The 20,038-nt window shown below is 37.8% G+C and overlaps 1 protein-coding gene across 2 annotated transcripts in view; it reads right to left on the bottom strand.

Annotated features, from left to right (window-relative positions):
• Positions 1–1,266: 1,266 nt before the first annotated feature.
• LOC103564390 (cytochrome P450 3A12-like) overlaps positions 1,267–20,038 on the bottom strand; it is a 33,167-nt gene continuing 14,395 nt past the window's right edge. Inside the window, exons 5-13 of one of the 2 annotated variants that reach the window (XM_070567619.1) lie at positions 19,536–19,649; positions 19,186–19,274; positions 17,709–17,857; positions 13,253–13,380; positions 12,119–12,185; positions 8,340–8,500; positions 5,684–5,910; positions 3,984–4,146; positions 1,267–3,430 (exon numbers count right to left, since the gene is read on the bottom strand). In XM_070567619.1, coding sequence (XP_070423720.1) covers positions 3,407–3,430; positions 3,984–4,146; positions 5,684–5,910; positions 8,340–8,500; positions 12,119–12,185; positions 13,253–13,380; positions 17,709–17,857; positions 19,186–19,274; positions 19,536–19,649 — 1,122 coding nt within the window. In that variant the 3' untranslated portion in view covers positions 1,267–3,406. The remainder of the gene's footprint in view (positions 3,431–3,983; positions 4,147–5,683; positions 5,911–8,339; positions 8,501–12,118; positions 12,186–13,252; positions 13,381–17,708; positions 17,858–19,185; positions 19,275–19,535; positions 19,650–20,038) is intronic. The other variant, XM_008540101.2, reaches the window with a different exon arrangement.

The following is a 20,038-nucleotide window of genomic DNA, read 5'->3' as shown; positions in this document are numbered from 1 at the left end:
TCTAGCAGAAAAAGGTGTTCCGGGCTCATCTTGTACTTTCCCAAGTCCCGGCCCTGGAATAAGCCAATTTTCTAAGGAGCCCTGGTTCCTTTTAGCAGAAAATGGTATTTATAACCCAGGATATTGGCACCAGGTGTGCTCATTGCACTTAGGGCATCAGTCTAAGCCCAAACAGCAGAGAGAAGTAGGGAAGATATGTTTTTGTATCTACACACACACACACACACACACACACCCCTATCTGTCATGTATCTATCATCTATCTATATATAAAAGCATAAATTTACTTCCAGTTGCTGACACCACAGGGTTCATGCTGATTTTTCTGCCTTTCAGAATCAGAGACTCCCTTGTCCAACAGTGAAAAATATGGCTCCTATCATCCTTAATATGTTTAATTATTTGATCAACCCCCCTTTATGTGACGAATTCCTGCTCCATCACTTTCCACTCATGGATGCATGCCTCCTTACCCTACTTTGGTTCTCCACATCCTATTGAGGCTCTGACTTCTCTCTCCAGGCCCCCCTCTGTGTGGATCCCCTTCTCACTTTGCTTGGGCTCCCACACACATGTCAGACTACTCCTCCATGTGAGCACTCTCCCCATCCAACTCTATCTCTGAGTTGGAGCCACTGTGACCCCCCCACTCGGCTCCCACCACCCAATGTGTGGCTGCCAACCATGCTGTGCCCCACCTACTGGCTTTAAGACTGAATTATCCAGGAAAGGAAAAGGAAGGAAGGGGAGAGGAGGAGATAGAAGGAAAGGGAAGGGGCAGAAAAGGAAAAGGAAAACCTTTGCACCTGCTGATACCAACTGAAACTGATGAGTATTTTTAGTCTTTCTGCTCAGTCAATTGACCTATCAACCATTTCTCATTTGATCTTCATTGTGTTAAGACAGTTGGGAGCTGAGGACAGAATACAAAGAGGTACAAGAAAACATGTTTCCCGCCTTCAGAAAAGTCAGCGCAGGTAAGATAAGAACAGTAAGTCAAAACTAATAATATAATAATCAGTGCCTCAGTTGAATGTTACAAAAAATATGTGCTCCAAAAATGAGAGAATTGGACTATTAATACACTTTCTAAGCAACAGGAAAAATCACAGTGGATTAACTCTCACCTGTCTTAAATATTAAACGGGAGTTCTGAAAAGGGCCCCAGCCGAACAGTGATTGTGATGGTCAAAACCACTTAGTTGTTGGCTCACTGACTCAGTTCTGTAGATCCCCCCTAATGTGCACTAAGGCATCAGATAACACTTTTGTAAAGAGATATTTATTGACTTTCCCAGTGTATAATACTTCATGGAATATTCAAAATGAACATGTGATATAAATGTCACTACTACAATCAGCACAATAATTCTTGTTTTCTTTAAAGTTTGCGATACAATTGTTGAGAAACTTTTATTCTTGATCAGTGCTCAGGAAAAGTAGATGCAAGTAACTGGGGGTGGATGGAGCTCATCCTATGAGAAACAGATAAGCTGAGTCCACATATCTGACACTTACTTTGTCCTCTCCTTTACACCACACAACATATAATATTCTACTTAGACAATGAGAAAGCTCAATGAATGTAAGAACCCCTAGGCATCCATCAAGTGCAGTAGGTTAAGACAATCTTTATTCTGGGTTTCATTCACAAAGTAATTTGAAGTCTTTTGTGTTCTGGGATACAGCTTCCTTGAAGAACAAAGCGGAAGTCTTTAGCGAAAATCAGGCTCCACTCATGGTCCCATCTCTCGACTCAACTTTCAGAACAATGGGTTTTTCCGGTCGAATAAGTCCTTGACTGACTAATTTAAGGGGAATCTGCAATAGTTAAACAGCCAAAGAGAACTGACTAACGAAGATCCAACAACAACAGCAGCGAATTAGACAAGATACCTTAAGGACAGTAATGCTTTACAAACATATAAAAACTACTTTGAGCATCATATATCCTTGATTCTTTATATTTATTCTATAAACTGTATCAGATTGCATAGTCAAAATTTTAGCCATCCATTCATTCAACAAAATATCTATTGAAGACGTATTCCACACCAGGCTGGACACAAAATCAAGTTGGCTTATGTTCCGTTTTGATTTAAATTTTAACTAAAATGGATGAACTTAGGGATTATGGCAAATTATTTTGAAAAGCCAACAGAATTAACTTTGTGTATGTTCAAACTTGCTAGGTAGCCTGAGTGCATATTACACTTCTTATTGTATGAACCATCCTCAAATTCTAAAGAGTCTAGTCACCTCTCCCAGTGAAACCCATCCAGTTTCATGATGGGAAGAGGTCTTTATGAAGCATTATGCCTGTCTTCTAACATCTCTTGGTTCCCATATAGTGCTGACGGTAAACTTCTGAAAATCTACAGCGTTTTGACTGATACATTTATCTCCATTCTCAGCCAGTTGCTTCATCAGGGTTGAGGGATGAGCAGGAAAGTAACTTTCTGAATTCAGTTAATCAAGGGCAAGCAAATTGTCGTGGAGGGTGAGAAGTGCCACCCTGTGGATGACTGGGAGCTTTCAGGGAGTGTCTGCTCTATCCTAACTGTACCAGACATCTGCTTTCTCTCGTGACTGATTCCCCTGTTCACACACTTACACCATTACTACAGAGCTGGCCTAAAGCCACAAATAAGATCAAAACCATCTGTATCCTCCTCTACCTGCATGGAGCCTACTTAAGAGGAAGAGCTGCATATTAAGTGCACAAGTCCTAGAAATAACCTTATTATAGGGCCTTGCTTGATATGAATCAATGACTACTCTTCTTTATATTCTTCAGAAGACAGATTTGATTCCACGTCTTTCCATAAATGTAAAACCTTGTTATTTTATAATTTCAAATGTCATGCATATATATCCCCTGCAAACAGACACATACACAACATTCACATACACAAACGTCAGTTGTTAAAATTTTCAAATTAAAACTGTCTAAAAATTTTTATCCAAGAGCTCTAAATCAACTTCAAATCACTCCATATGCATTCACTGGATGACTACAAGTCATCCAAGTTTATGAAAGCAATGAAATGAGGTGGTAGAGTTAACGACAATCTTGAGTACAAAGAAAACACAGAGAACCAAACTGGATGATTTAATGACAAATTATTAAGTGATCTGACCAATGAGACCAGCCTGAAGAAACCAATAACAGAGCAGAGGAGAGAATGGGCTCTTTACTAGATGGGGAAGATGGTGGGGGTGGGGATAGAACCAGGATTTGAAGAATGAGAACATAATGAGGAGGAAGGTGGGAAGAACATTCATAGAGTTATTATTAAGGTGGGAAAGGAGTCCAGCTTGACTGGAGCAGAGCTATTGGAAGGTGAGGTCAAAGAAGCAGGATGGCTCTGGACTGTCGGAGTTCTTCACATCTGGCAAAATGCTTTCAATGGGAGATTCTCAACCTAGGCTGCACAGGAGATACAATGGGGGTGCTTCTAAGACACACTCTGGGCAAATTATTTTACAGTTTCTGAGATGTCCTAAGTATCAGAGTTTTTTTTAAAGCTCCATGGTTATTTCATTTTCAAGACAATGGTTGAAAACCACTGTCATGAAGCTTCAGTAAGTTCTGTTAGAGAAGAGCCTCCTTCGAAAGTCACAGCATGGTAATTATTGCACTTTCTGGCTGTGCACAACACTTCCTCTTCCTTCTAGTGGACTTGAAAGCAAAGTCAAAACTTTGCTCAACTTCAAAGAATTGGGCATAATCACAAGACACTATCAGCATCAACTCTAGATTGCCTTTATAGTTGAGTCTTTAAAAAGCCACAGTCTCAGCATTCGAGAACAAAAGACCCCTAAATGTCACAGATGGCTCCAAATAGATTCTCTGGCCAATAGAATAAATTATTCTTTGAATAGAATACATTCTTTTATTTACATATGTGTATATATAGACCCTCTCAGTTGAAAAAAACCTCCCATAAATCATTATTCACGCAGAAAGTTCACTGTCTCACCTGCGTTTCTTTACAAGGTTTGAAGGAGAAGTTCTGCAGCACTCTGACAACCGCAAGTTTTATGTTTACGATAGCGAACCTCATGCCAATGCAGTTTCGGGGTCCAGTTCCAAAGGGCAGGTATGTATAAGGATTTATGCTGTCCTTGTTCTTCTTACTGAACCTGGTTCCACAATAGTAGAGAAAAACAAGTTAATGAAATATAAAATCCACAGGAGTTACAGGATTGGGGTTTTCACTTAGCCCCTTCATCCTGTAGTACACAGAACACTTTTGTGCACTAGTCATTGACATCCTGCTATGGGTATTTTGCTGTGAGAATTGTAAACTATAGACCCTTTCCATTCTCCTTACCCTATAGGATCTTTCAGTCTTGTTGATGAGATAAGATGAATGCTATTTAAGAGAAAATTTATCTTTAAACACAAAAACTACATTCAGGGTGGTGGGATGTTCACACTCTGAAAAGCAAGTAAGAAATGAGAGTGATTGAAGGAAAAGTAGATTCTTGCTTCCACTCATACTTATGTTGGTCATGTGCTCATGGAGAAAGGAAGCACAGGAAATGCCTCCCATTCTTTAAATTGTTATTTTCCCTTCATTTCCTTTCCCTCTCCTCTCCTCCTCCCTTTCCCTCTCTTTCTCTCTCCCTCTCTTTCCCATAGAATAGCTTATGTCAGGTGATTTATATGGGCATATGAGTATACTCTACCATAGTACAATCACTAATTTCCTTGTCTAGCTGTTTCACTAAGCTATAAATTCCTTAAAAGTTAGATCTGTTTTATTCAAATTTGATTCTGCAATATTTGGTTATATGAAGAAAAAGGTGGATTTGGCGAAAGTGATAATGATATCGTGGTTATGCACTTTTTAAAGAGTCTTTGTATTTTGGAGAATATTCTGGACTATTTCAGATGACACATCTTAAAATAATATTGGATTCAGAAGAAGGGTAGCAGTGGTGTGTGGATGGGGCAGCTGACATAGGTTGACAATTTTTGGGCAAGCGTTGTTGGGCACGTATAGGTGCATGAAAACTATCCCATAGACTTGTGTCTAGGGACTATGCTTGTCTATATGTTGAATACACATATACTTGTGTATGTCGAAAATTCCCCTTAAAAAATTCCATAGAGGAATGGCACTAACGTTTTAAAAAATGGAATGTGGGAACATTGGTGGTAATAGCAGAGAGTTGAAGAGAGCAGCACAGAAAAAGATAAAGGAAACAAAAGTCCATATTCCTAAAATCAGATAACCATCCAGTAAATAATGGTATACACATACAATCACACTCACAAGTATATATAGTGTAACATTAGATGTTGTTTATAGTTTACTGTTACATAAAGTAAGCAGTTCAGAGTCTGATAAAACATAATTCCAATATAACTTTTAAAACTCTATATACGCATAAAACCATGTCCATAAAGACATATATCACATTATTAATGAGGCCTATCTTAAGGTATGGGGACTCCGGACAGCTATAATTTCTTTTTTCTAGTCTACAGTTTGTAAAATTTTGACAACAAATAATAATCACTCTTGTAATACGAGAAAAAACTTTCAAAAATAAAATGATGTACAAACAAGTGATTGTAGAATCACACACTTGTCATCTATACTAAAAGATGTCAGTATATGCTTGAACCAGCCTGAATCAGGGTGAGTCCTCTTCCCCAGGTGCTCTGTACCTTTCAGGACGGAACTCCTCAGGTTCCGACCAGAACTCTGGGTGTTGGTGAAGAACAAAGATTGGCATCATCACTGTTGTCCCTTTGGGAATGAACACCCCATTGATTTCCACATCTTTCTTACAGACCCTCTCAAGTCTATCAGCAATTGGGAATAATCTGAGAGTTTCATTCAACACCATATCAAGATATTCCATCTGTACCAGGGCATCATAGGTAGGAGGTGCCTGGAAGAAAGAAACAGATTTTGATAAACAGAGACTCGGGATCAATTTTCCACTCAGCCTATGCAGGACTATTGAAATGTTGAGTACAAAAGAAATAATTTATTTTGGTAAAGGACCTTAGAAGTTACAGATATTTTAACATGTGTCATGTTCTTTGACTTCCTCAATGGCTCACTGTGAGGCATAGAGTATCTATGGCTATGGGACACTGTTGGGACAATCTTCTAAACAGGGCCTTAAATCTCTCACATTACCATGTAGTGGTTTTTCTTTCTCACCTGAACAAATGTGACTAATAGCATATGACCCTTACTCTTAAGTGAAATATCCCAAAGTCACTGTTTCCTTTAAAAGAAGAGGCCACAAATCTCTACTAAGGAAAGAGAAAGTGTGAAAGAGCAAATATCCCTATTCAACACAAAGGTTATTTAGTTGACAAATCCTACTTGCTAACTTCTTAGGTTATATATATAAAAGACTTGGAGAAAAACACTGTTATATAAAAGCTCTATAAATAACATGGGGAGAAGCTAATACCTTTCTAAACCAAATTTGACAAAAGAAGGATAAGATTGGATGCTAGCAGGACACACAATTTCATTTATATGGAAAGATTTAAGAGGATCTCTTCTCACTCTCAGCCCCACCCTCTGTTGCTGAAACAGTCTCCTAGTTGTAGCTTCAGGATCTGACTGTAAGCTCTGAGGGTCTAAAAACGCCACTCCAGCCACAGAGGCCAGGTCTCTTCACACCACAAAGAATTCCAGTTTTCGCAGAGATGTGAAAACTCTGTGGACAATATGTGGCTATCACCTGGTGTTATATTTCAGAGGCAATATTGTAGAGGTTAAGAGTTTGGCTCAGGAGCCAGATATCCTGGCTCATAGCTTGGCTTCTTCAGAGCTTGTTGTATGACTAGCATATGAAAGTTATGTCATCTTGCTGTTGCTCAGTTTCTGATATGTTACTTGGAGGTAAATAGATTAGACATTCAATAGGGTTGTGTGTCAGAGATATTCACTGCTCACCCAACATCCATGTAGTCCCTCACATTTCTCAGCCCACTTGAACTTAGGGGAAACCAGCAATGCCAATGGGCTGTGAGCTGAGGTGAAGCATGTCAGTTCGGGGACAAAACATTTGAAAAGCTATGAGCAACACTACAGTCTTGATCTCCAGCCAACACAAAGACCTTATGTTCCAGATAATCAACTATAGGAAGGTGGATCCTTATAGCCCATATCCCCAAGCAATTATGTGGAGCAGAGACTCCCACTCCCATCCTCCACTAAAATCCTTTCGGCATCTAAATATGAGTTAGAAGTAAATCTTTGTTATGTAAAGCCACTGAGATTGATGACTAATCTGTTACTGAGGCATAACCTAGACTATCCTAATACAGAATTTTATGAAGATTAAACTCATGGATAAACAGAAAAAATTTAGAACAGACATATATAGTAAGAAGCAAACGTTAGCTATTAGTATTGTTGATGCCTTGTAATTATTATTATAAAAAAAGGGAGACACAATGCTTAGCTAGCCTCTGCCCCAAGTGACCTTTTCCTCAGATTGCAATCAAAAGAATCACAATATGGGCTTTACCAGGGAATATAGATAATCTCTAATTTAGATAGGTCTCCTTACCTTATACATGAAGGACCTATGACTCAGAAAGTTCATAAGACTTGTCCAAAGCCAAAGTTAGGACTCAAAGTCATGTCTTCCATTTCCTACCCTATGCTCTTTCCTGTACACCAGGGTTTTCCTGTCTGAAAAGTTTACCTAGGTTGGTAAATTACACTAATGGTCCCAACTCTCCACCCTTCCTGTGTTCATGCCTTTTGCTATCTAACTTTGTGGTGCCCTCTCTGATTCTTGGGTTGGCCATGTGGCTTGCTTTAAACCAATGGAATGTTGGCTAAGTGTCTTGCAAGCACAGTTTTGAAAGGCATCCATAGGACTGGGCTTCATGCTCTTGTCCTTTACCATTGTCCTGAGAAGAACACACCCAGGCTCGCTTTCTGGACCATGAGAGATATATGGATCATGTGTGGAGCTTGGTCAGCCCAGTCAGCTTAGCCAAGGCCAGCCTAGATCATCCAACAGGCAGACCAAAGCAAGTCCAGCCAATATCAACGGAGATAACTTATTGTTAGATGCCACTGAGGTTTTGTGATTTTCATTTGGCATTATCACAGGAACAGATAACTGAAATGCCAGGGCTAGCACTTTTTTTCAAAGATCTTATATGTCTCTGAGTAGCATACGTTATCCAGTTTTCTCCCTTTGTTTTTGTCTCTTCCTAAATAGCACAGGTAAAAGAACCGATTTTATGCTTTTTGAAAAACTTGTCCTAGGAAGTGGTGAGGAGACATTTTTGCTAAGACTTCATCTTCTCCCTCCCTCTCCAGGTACCATCCACTCACCTTATTGGGGAAAGTCGCATCAATCTCCTCCTGTAGCTTCTGCTGGACATCAGGGTGAGTGGCCAAAAGATACAGAAGGAAGGAAAGAGAAGTGCTAACAGGCTCATAGCCAGCAAAGATAAACGTAATAGATTGGGCCACAAGTTCTAGATCAGACAGAACTAAAAGGAGAGGAAAGACGTTTTAGGTAAAGTACGTCAACATGACACAGCACAGTTTAGATGCCTTTTGCTATCTAACTTTGTGGTGCCCTCTCATTCTGATTCTTGGGTTGGCCATGTGGCTTGCTTTAAACCAATGGAATGTTGGCTAAGTGTCTTGCAAGCACAGTTTTGAAAAGCATCCATAGGACTGGGCTTCATGCTCTTGTCCTTTACCATTGTCCTGAGAAGAACACACCCAGGCTCACTTTCTGGACTATGATGGACTATGGATTCAGATGATGAGAAATACAAATGAAACTCCCAAATCCCTAGGGAAAAACAAGAAAATGAGTTCAGAGTCAAACTGGGAGTGGTTTGCCTTCTGATGTCTATCTTACAGAGCCAGAAAAAAAGGCAAAAATGATCTTAATCCTTTTTCTCAAGGTCTATACTATTCTTGGCCATCTCCTTCTGGTTATGCCACCCTTCCCACAAACTCAGCTGGGTAATTTAAAAAGTAACATTTCTATCTAACACAGTATTAATAGCATTGTCCTTTGGAGAATCCTATAAAAGTACTTTACCTAAAACTATACAAGTAATATGGTTTAGTATTCTCCCCAAGGAAAAATTCAAATTATTCCAGCTAGAATATAATTTGAAACTTTTTAAGAGAGTTTGCCATATCAAGACTTAATTTTAGAGAAAATTAAAGGATTTTTCATCTAATTATGTTTGAAGGAACTTAAGAGAATAATATGCACTACAGATAAACTCTTGCTACTCAAAATGTGGTCCATGGACCAGCAACATCAGCAGTATCTGGGAGTTTTTTAGAAATGCAGAATCTTAACTCCTACCCTAGAACTATCTAATCAAAGCTGAACTTTCATGAGATGTAGTGGTTTCTGTGCACAACATAGGTGGAACAGCATGGATTGCTGTATGAGAAGCGTCAGGTAATGGAAGACCTGGAGCACAAGTCTTCAAGTGGAAGATCTCAGATATATACAGAAACTATGGGGACAGACAAAATGCTGGAAGTGTGGTGGTTGACCCTTGTCTGATCAATGGCATTAAAATAGCAGATGAAAGATTGGGTCAATAGAAAGACATTGGCCAGAATGAAATAAAAAACATAGGGGGCCAGCCCCGTGGCTGAGTAGTTAAATTCACACACTCGGCTTCAGCAGCCCACAGTTTTGCATGTTTGGATCCTGGACATGGACATGGCACCACTCATCAAGCCATGCTGAGGCAGCATCCCACATAACACAACCAGACGGACCTACAACTAGAATATACTACTTTGTATGGGGGCACTTTAGGGAGAAGAACAAAAAATAGGGTCCATTGAGAGTAACATCAATTCTCAATCAATAATGACCTGAATGTAATCTTCCTCACCACATGCTGTCCCTCATTGTTTACTTCATACTCAGGAAGCTACCCGATGATTCTAAGTTGGCATCCCCTTAGATTTTCTCCTGAAAGACATTGAGCACACTCAGATTTTAATCTATTTGATAAACACTAGATTAGGACATTTAGATAGTCTGAGATTTGAAATAAACATGGTACCCATCCAAATCATGTAATTCACAGTTTAAAAGAATACAAAATGAGGGAAAGAAAGGTCTACAGAGTTCTGATTTCCCAATGATGATTTCTGTGATGCTATTGTGGGTAAATTCAACTGTCAAATTCTTTCCTCCAGTTAGCATGAACTTCATGATACTCAAGGTTTAGAGCTCTCCTGTCCAATATGTTAGCTACATGTAGCTCTTTGAATTTTAACTAATTAAATTTAAATATAACTTAAGCTTCAGTTCTTCAGTGACACTTGCCACATGTCAAGTGTTCAACAGCCACATGTGCCTAGTGGTTACTACATTGAACAGTGCAGATAAAGAGTATTTCCTTCATCACAGAAAGTGGTATTTGACTAGATAGATAGATAGTAGATAGATAGATGTAAATGTAGGCATAGATATAGATATATTTATAGTGGCGTGCTGGACTCAGATCATCCCTGTACTCCAGAACCAATTGTTAAATATTCAGGAAATCTGTGAGATGGCTGTAAAACCATTGGTAGCTTGAAATTAAACATATGGGAGTATTTATGTCATGGAAATAAACTATAAATCAGAAACTAATTTTTTTGAGAAATAGAGACATTTTGTTTACATCACCGGTTATGGGTAGTGATAGAAATATTTATGTTTATCAGTTCTGAGTGACTGTATTTGATGTGCTTAGCTTTGCCCACTGAGAGTTTCTAGAATCAAAGACACCTATAGAAACAATGAGCTACTACAAATGACCAGCAATGAGAAAACACATTTTGGTTTCTAAATACTATTTCTCAATAAAAGGAACCAGAGCTCCTGAAGAAATGGTTGATTCCAGGGCTGGTCAGGGGAAATAGAAGAGAAACCTGGAATGTCTTGCAAGAGAAAGCAAGGAAGTGTTCAGAAAATGATAGCTGAAAAGGATACAGGATACTCAGTAGACTATAATCATGGATATATGTCGTTATACATTTGTCAAAACCCGTAGAATGTGTTATACCAAGAGTGAACACTAGTGTAGAATATGGACTTTGGGTGGCGGTAATGTGTCAGTGTTGGTTCATCGATAGTTACAAATGTACCACTCTAGTGAGGGACTTCGAGAGTGGAAGAAGCTGTGTGTGGCTGGGGCAGGAGATAAATGGGAAATCTCTGCACCTTCTGCTCAACTTTGCTGTGAATCTAAAGTTTCACTAAAATATAAAGTCTATTGAAAAAATAAAATTAAAAAAAGGAAGAAGAAAAAGAAGGATACAAGAGCCCACTTGAAAGGGCTTCCAGTGGACAAACCTGAGAGAATTTGAGCATAAAAATAAAGGATGATGTAAGTAAGAGATTAAATTAGTAACATATGAGATCATAAGGATATAAGTAAACAAATAAATAAATAAATTGGGAAGAATGGAAAGTTCTCCCTTACAAGGGAACATCAACTCATAAATGTAGAAGAAATAATGGAATGAGAAAGTCATTATTTTGCAACCATTGAAGTAGTAATGGTCTCAGTCAAAAACCATCCACATTGATAAAACTAGTTGGTGAAATTGAAGAGGAACTGAATGTTTACATGGTCTCAAAGGCTTCCCCCATAAGTTACTTATTAATTACATGGATAAAAAGAAAACTTTTTCAGTAGATTAAGCTAGTGAATACAACTTTAATCCAGTGTCCAAGATAAGATCCCAACACTGTGGCAATGTGCTTCCTAAGGTGATGAAGCCTTGATGCAAATTTCCAGGAAGAGGTTCTGATTCACTGAGTCTGAATGAGGCCTGAAAACTGACAAGGAATCAAGCTCTCCAGAGGTTCTCATGTAGGTCATCCACAGACACTGACTAACTTCTAGGCAGGAAACACTTGTTTCTGTTTGCTCTTCAAGTTTTGAAAAGAGTTGTGAATGCATGCTCTAGAAAGTGCCTCTGGCTACATTTATATCTGAACATGTGTCTTTCTTAATTGGGCAGAAATTCTCATCTGTCTGGAAAACTTCCCTCATGTTTTTGGAACCACCACCACCCTCTGAGCCACCACACAGTGGCCCTCTGAAGCACTCCTTGGTTACCTTTAAGGTTGTCTATTTCTTTGGAATTTTGGGAGTTAATCATTAGCTGAAGAAAATCCACTCGTTGCTGGAAGCAGAAAGAGAAATTTCAATAAAAGTCACTTTTGAAGTAAGAAATAAATTAGGAGTTCAGTATTTACCCTCTTCTCTGAGAATATAGCCCCTTTAACTCCAGAAAAGTGACTAGTATTGTCTCAACAAAATAACCCAGCTAAAAATGTGAGAGAGCAGATTATGTCCTCGAGAGGAATCCAGCCATCATGTCCAAGTACTTTTTGATCCTTGTTCTCTCTGATTTTTGGCTTCTCTGGCTTTTGACCACAGCTTCCTGGCCAAAGAGTTACCTGCTCCTCTTCCTGTCATGCCTGCCTGCTCAGGAGGAAGTCCCTGACTTCAATCATTTTTCTTTCCAACTTTAATTCTTAATGAATGGCTACATAGATTAATCCTCTGATACATGTTGAGTTCATCAGGAGTTTTTCTGTAAATATCTTCAAGTGCTCCACCCTCCCAGAACTCTACACAATCTTCAGTGACATCCTGCTGTACTCAGCCCTGTCTCCCTGACCTGAAGACATCCTTGTGCTGGTCTCCAGACCTCATGAAGGCAAACCAGGGTCAGTCACCCTGCAGCCTCAATGCCCAGAGAAGACTCCTGCTCACTCCAGACTATTAGAGGGCTCAAAGTTAACATAGGCTATACTCCACATGGTAGCCTCATGGGAACTTCCACTGAGTAATGTATAAAATGAAAGGCTTGATAGAAGTGATTTTTTGCTAATATAAGATCTGGGGAAATTATTATACCAGTAAAATAATTTTTAAAGAGTTACTTTTTTCCTTTCACAATTTATTGAATGGAAGTGGAAAAGTTTTTATCTCAACAATATTCATGCAGTAACATACATTTCTCAAGCTTATTATTAAATTTTAAACATTGTTCTCCAACTTATTTTCTTCCTCCCCAGCCTCCACCTTCCTCATTTTCCCCCAAATGTTAGAACTCTTCTGCTCTAAACCCTAGAGTTCTCTGCCTACCATTAAAAATTTATAGAGAAGTGTGCAAATCATATGTATACAGCTCAATAAACTATCAAAAATTGAACACTATCATGTAACCACCACCAGATTTACCTTTGCTTTATCTTTGAGACGACTTTCTTTCATCTTTTTTACAGATTTTATGAAGAAATCAGTAACACATTTTGGAAAAACAAAGATATTTAATGCTTCATAAACTGGGATAAGAAATGGAAAGAATACTGTAGGGAAAAGAAAAAAAAGCACAATTGAAATTGCAAAATTTACATGAAGCAATTGTAGTTTACTACACAGAATAGTAAAAGACACCAGGCTTCTCAACCAAGAATCATTCCCTCATTGACCTTTGCTTGGACTGCCAAGCCAAGGGCTGAGCAAGGGCAAGTCTACACATAGGCTCATCTTTAGAGGAGTGAGGTCAGTGACCCCTTCTGTATCTTTGGAGTGACAAAAGAAACAAGATTGCATTCCTTGACCTTTTAGCCTTTTATCTATTTGGATTGAAGTCTCTTTGGATAAACCAGACCATAGTCTGCTACTTTAATTAATCATACAGTTCAAGAAATTAGAGTCACGATAGCAATAACACAGGATGTCTTTCAACCAGTATAAAATGAAACTAGAAATCAAAAACAGAAGGAAAACTGGGAAACTCATGACAAGTATGTCAAAATTAAATAATACACTCATAAGTAACTAATAGGCCAGAAAAGAAATCAAAAGGGCAAATTTGAGATAATAAAAATGAAAACACAATATACCAAAACTTACAGGATGTAGCAAAAGCAGTGTTCAGAGAGAAATTTATGGTTATAAATATCTACATTTAGAAAAAACGAAAGTCTCAAATCAGCAATCTAACTTTCCACATTAACACACTGAAAAAAGAAGAGCAAATGAAACCTAAAGCAAGCAGAATAAAGGAAACAATAAAGTTAACAGCAGAAACTAATGAAACAGAATAAAGAGTAATAGAGAAAATCAATGAAAGTAACAGCTGATTCTTTGAAAAGAACTTTAGCTAGATTGACCAAGGAAAAAGGAGAGAAGATTCAACTTACCAGCATCACAAATGAAAGAGAGAACACTACTACTGATGTTAAAAAAAATACAAAGAACTATAAAGGAATACTATGAACAATTGTACGCCAATAAATTAGATAACTTAGATGAAATAGGCAATTTCCTAGAAAGAAACAAACTATAGGAACTGACTCAAAAGGAAAGAGACAATCTGTGGTGGTTAGTAGAGGGGAATGGGGCTGCGGGAAGGCAAAAGGGGTAAAGAGGCATATGTGCATGGTGATGGATGGCAACAACACTTTTGTGGTGAACACAATGCAGTCTATATAGAGGTCAAAATATAACGACGTACACTTGAAATTTATATGATGTTATAACCCTATGTGACCTCAATAAGTAAAAAGAAATAGATAATCTGAATAGAACTATAACAAGCAAAAAGATTGAGTGAGTAATCAGGAAGCTACTTGCAAAGAAAAGCTCAGGTCCAGATGGTTTCAATGAGGAATTCTACCAATTATTTATAAAGGAATTAAAACCAATATTTCACAAGCTCTTCTAAAAAGTAGAAGAGAAGGGAATACTTCCAAACTCATTCTACAAGGCCAGTATTACCCTAATACTACAACCAGACAAAGACATCATAAGAAAAGAAAACTATGCACCAATGTATCTTATGAACATTTCATAAGCACAAATCCTCAACAAAATGCTAGAAAACTGAATCCAGCAACATAGAAAAAGAGGTACACAGCAAAACCAAGTGGAGTTTATCCCAGGAATGCAAGGTTGTGTAATACACCATATCAACAGAATAAAAAATAAAAAGCACATGATCATCTCAATAGATGTAGAAAAAGCATCTCACAATTTTGTGTTAAAAACACTCAACCATCTAGGAATAGAAGAGAATTTCTTCAACCTAATAAAGGACATCTATATAGGAATTAAAGAAGTAAAACTATCTCTATTATAAGATAGCACGATCTTGTATATAGAAAATCCTAAAGAATCCACTAAAAACCTCTTACATATGATAAACTAAGTCAGCAGCCTTTCAGGAAACAAAATCAATATACAGCTCAATATTTCTATACACTGCAATAAGAAGTTCAAAAGTGAATTTAAGAAAAGAATTCCATTTATGTTAACATCAAAAGGAACAATATATTTAGCAATAAACTTAACAAAATGAGTGCAAAATTTATACTCTGAAAATTACAAAATATTGGTGAAATAAATTAAAGAAGATCTGAGTAAATGGAAAAACATCTCACATTCATGGAGAGAAAACTTAATGTTGTCAAGATGGCAATACTCTCCAAATCAACATAAAGGTGTAATACATTTCCTATCAGAGTCCTAGCTAGTTTCTTTGTATAAATTGAAAAGATGAATTTAAAATTCATACGGAAGCAGGGAACCCAGAATAGCCAAAACAATCCTGAAAAAGAGAAGAATTAAATTGTAGGACTCACACTCTCAATTTCAAAACTTACCGCAAAGCTATGATAATCAAGACAATGTGGTACTGGCATAGGGATAGACAAATAGATCAACAGAATAGAATTTAGGGTCCAGAAATAAACCCACGTCTATAGTCAAGTCAATTTTGAGAAGTGTTCCAAAGCCATTTAATGGGAAAACATAGTCTTTTCAATAAATGGTGCTGGAACAACTGGATGGCCACATGCAAAATAATGAAGTTGATCTCTTACCTAACTCCATAGACAAAAAAAAAAAAACCCACTCAAAATGGAGCAAAGACTTAAACATAAGAGCTAAAACTATCTAACTTTTGGAAGAAAACCAAGGAATAAAACTTCATGACTTCAGATATGGCAATGGATTCTTAGATATGACATCAAAAGCACTGGCAATAAAAGAAAAAATACATACATTGTACACCATCAAAATGCAAATTTTTTTTCTTCAAAGGACACTAACAAGAAAGTGAAAGATACCTAAAAGAATGGGAGAAAATATTTTTAAATCATACATCTGATAAGGGAATTTTATCTAAATCATCTAGAGAACTCTTAGAGCTCAAGAACAAAAAGCCCAACAACATGGCTATAAATGGGCAAGGCTTTGAATAGACATTTATCTAGAGAAGATAGAAAAATGGCCAACAAACATGTAAGATGTTGTTCAACATCACTAGTCATTAGGGAAATGAAAATCAAAACCACAATGAGATACCACTTCACATCTACTTGGATGGCCATAATGAAGAAAAAAGAAAAATATTGACCAAGTGTTGGTGAGGATGTGGAGAAAAAGGAACCTTCACGTGTTACTGGTGCAAATGTAAATTGGTATTGCTATTGTGGAAAACAGTTTGGCAGTTATAACTATAACTCAGCAATTCTGCCCCTAAGTAAATACTGAAAAGAATCAAAAACAGGTATTCAGATTTAAAAAAAAAACTTGTACATGAATGTTCGTTGCAGCACTATTCACAACAGCCAATAGGTGGAAACAACCCAAATGTCCATCAACTGATAAATGGATAAACAAAAGGTGGAATGTCCATACAACGGAATATTATTTAACCATAGAAAGAAATGAAGTACCCATACATGCTATGACATGGATGAACCTTGAAAAGAGTAATGCTAAATGAAGAAAGCCAGTCACAAAAGACCACATATTGTATGATTCCCACTATATGATGTTTCCAAGCTAGCTAAATCTATAGAGACAGAAAGCAAATGAGTGGTTACTTAGGACTATGGGAGTGGGAGGTGGTAGTTAAAACGTACAAGGTATCTGTGTTGACAAAAATGTTCTAACAATTGACTATAGTGACTACTGCACATAACTTTGAATGTAATAATTTTTTCAATTTCAATGGATTATAATCAACATACAGTACTTTATAAGTTTAAGACATACATCATAATGACTTGACATATATATTGTGAAAAGTTAGTTAACCATCACCTCATATAATTACAAAAAAAATTTCCCTGGTAATGAGAACTTTTAGGATACACTCTCTTAGTAACTTAAAAATATACCACACAGGAGTGTTAGCTTTAGACATTATGTTGTACATTACATCCCCAGGAACTATTTATCTTACAACCGAAAGTTTATATGTTTGGACCACCTTCTCCTAATCCACCACCATCAATCTCCCCTTTGGTAGCCACAAGTCTGATCTCATTTTCTCTGAGTTTAGTGTTTTCAGGGGCTTTTTAGGTTCCACAGATAAATGACATCACACAGTACTTGTCCTTCTCTGTCCGACTTATTTCATTTATCATAATGCCCTCAAGGTCCAGCCATATTATCACAAATGGCAGGATTTCCATTTCTTTTATGGCTGAATAGTATTTAAATTTAAATATAAACTACATTTTCTTCATTCATATATGCATGGATGCTTAGATTGTGAAAAAATTGAATTGTATATTTTAAATTGTTTAATTATATGATATAATAATTATATCTTAATAAAGCTCTTACAAAAAGGAAGAAAGGAAGGAAGGAAGGAAAACAAAAATAGTAGTCCACATACGTATTGAGAGGAAGAATGGATCAAGGAAATCAAATCTTAAGAGCTTCTTAGTATTTTCCACAAAAGGATCTTGTGGGTTATTGAGGGAATCTATGTTCACTCCAAATGATGTGCTAGTAATCACATCCATGCTGTAGGCCCCAAAGATGCTGAGGAGACAAAGAAAGACATGGAAAATTAAAATCAGTGTGTCTTTTCTTTCTTTATACAACACATGCAGCAAGAAGTGCTTTTTAATTCATACGCCCAGGCAAGGGTTAAAGAGACCCACACTTGCAGAAATTTCTGCTGGAACATCTGAAGAGTCTGTGCTACCATCACACTCACTCATGAGGTGTTTACCAGGTGCCAATCATGCAGCTGGCCCTGTGTTAGGTGAGCTGGGGGCAGTAAGGCATCTTAGAGCCTCCTCTGAGCCAAAAAAGCTGAGTCATAGACAGATGGAGAACAATAAACAAACAAACTACAGCAGTGTGTTTTGAGTACAGGCAACAGTAGGTGTATAAGCACCATGTCTGAGCAGAACAAGGGGCTGAATAATTAACTCTTCCTAGGGGAGCCAAGAAAGGTGACACCGATCTGGCTCTTGTCTCACCACAGGACCTATGGTCAGAGCTGATTCTTCTTTAGCACATTACAGAACGGTTACACCTGTTTCAAGTTGCCAGGTGCATCATCCCTCCTTCTCTAGACCCCTTCTAAGGCTCTTGGAAAAAAAACATTCTTCCTCAACTCCAGTAATCTCAGGTTACACTGAGGACAGACTCATTTCTGTAAATGTAAAAACTAAGGATATTCTTAGTTAAAAAATAATGATAATAAATCACTCCAAAATTGATTTGGGGGATGATCATATGTCCCAGTTTTCCCCAGGACAGTCTCAGTTTACCTTTGTTGTTCCTGCATAATTAAAAAAAAATATCCCAGCTTAGGCAATAAATGATATGATCTCCCCACCCATAGCCTGTACAGGGCCTTCTCCCTTTGAGACTTTAAGAAGGAGAAGTGGTGAGAAGATTTAATACTTAGTATTTTGCTGGTATACTCAGAAAAAATCATGAAGGGGTTTAAGTTGTTCCAAGTTCCACATCGTAACTTTCCTACTCCACCCACTGCCTGCCAATATGTATCAAGTGCCTTCCTCTCCCACCATTCCATACCCTGTTAACTTAAAACTTTCACAATCATGTTTCCTTCTACTAAACTATGTAATTTTGTCTTCCAGAATATCCAAGCTAACAATTAAGCAGATAAATGAAGCCTAGCTCATGTACACAGGAGAAAACCAGTTCACTCCTGGCTTCCCTGCCTTATTGGGCAATTGACTCCTTGGGTGGCCTATTGGAGTTGTGGCACCACACACCTATATCTGTTTGGTCACTAGAATAACTCAACAGTGTGAATTTTGGCTCTGTGGCTGGCTGCTGAAGGGTCTCGTGATAGAGCTCAGAATCCCAACAGACTCACTCCTACTTACTCTTTCATGGTGATGGGTTTGCCTTTCTCTGCTTCCTTCCTCAGGTTCCTCACCAACATATCTCCATACTGGCCAATGATAGGGAACATCTAGAAACAAAATACACCACCATCCAAACTTCAGTGTGGAGACTCAAGTCCTTGAAGGACCTGGCTTTCGCAAGCATGTAGCAGTAAGTGACATGGGATAATAAATGTTATAATGTCTCTTCTAGGAAATAAAAATAAAATGCCATTTTTAGGAAGGTCAAATTCAGCAAAATACCCCCTTGGAAAAAGACTAAAGTCTTATTATCTATCTGACTCCAGATGAATTATTTAAGCTTCTAATTAAAAGTTCTACTTTCTTACCTCCTTGAGCTTCCCACTGGTGAAGGTTGGAGACAGTAATGTTCGTATTCTCTTCCATTTTTCATCCTCAGCTATAGTGATGGCATTTTTCATAAGTCCCATTGGACCAAAAGACTAGACTCAAAAGTAAAAGACATTTTGCCCTATGTAAATTTTGGAGGTCTCAACAATTATGAAAATTTCTTAAATTAGCATCAAATATTCAACAAATATTTTGACTTTCTACTTAGTAGTCAACCCTATGCTAGATGCTCAGCAAATATTTATCCCAAAAGCCTACGTTCCTGTGAAGGTGAAGGAGACATCCAGCCATCTCATGTGGTTTCCAGCTTTTATGTTCTTTTATACTCATTTTAAATGCAAATGACTCACGACATAGGGAAACTGTTCTTCCATGAGAATAGACAGGAATAAGACCTAGTTCATCCTCCAGGGCTGCACAGAGTGGAAAGGGATTGGTGAAAGATAGCCTTGGAAAACTCTATGATGCCTCAGACTAGTTC

Source organism: Equus przewalskii, chromosome 12, assembly GCF_037783145.1.
Source record: "Equus przewalskii isolate Varuska chromosome 12, EquPr2, whole genome shotgun sequence".
NCBI lineage: Eukaryota > Metazoa > Chordata > Mammalia > Perissodactyla > Equidae > Equus > Equus przewalskii.
Note: the sequence above shows the minus strand (reverse complement) of the source record. Positions and strands in the feature narration are given on the sequence as shown.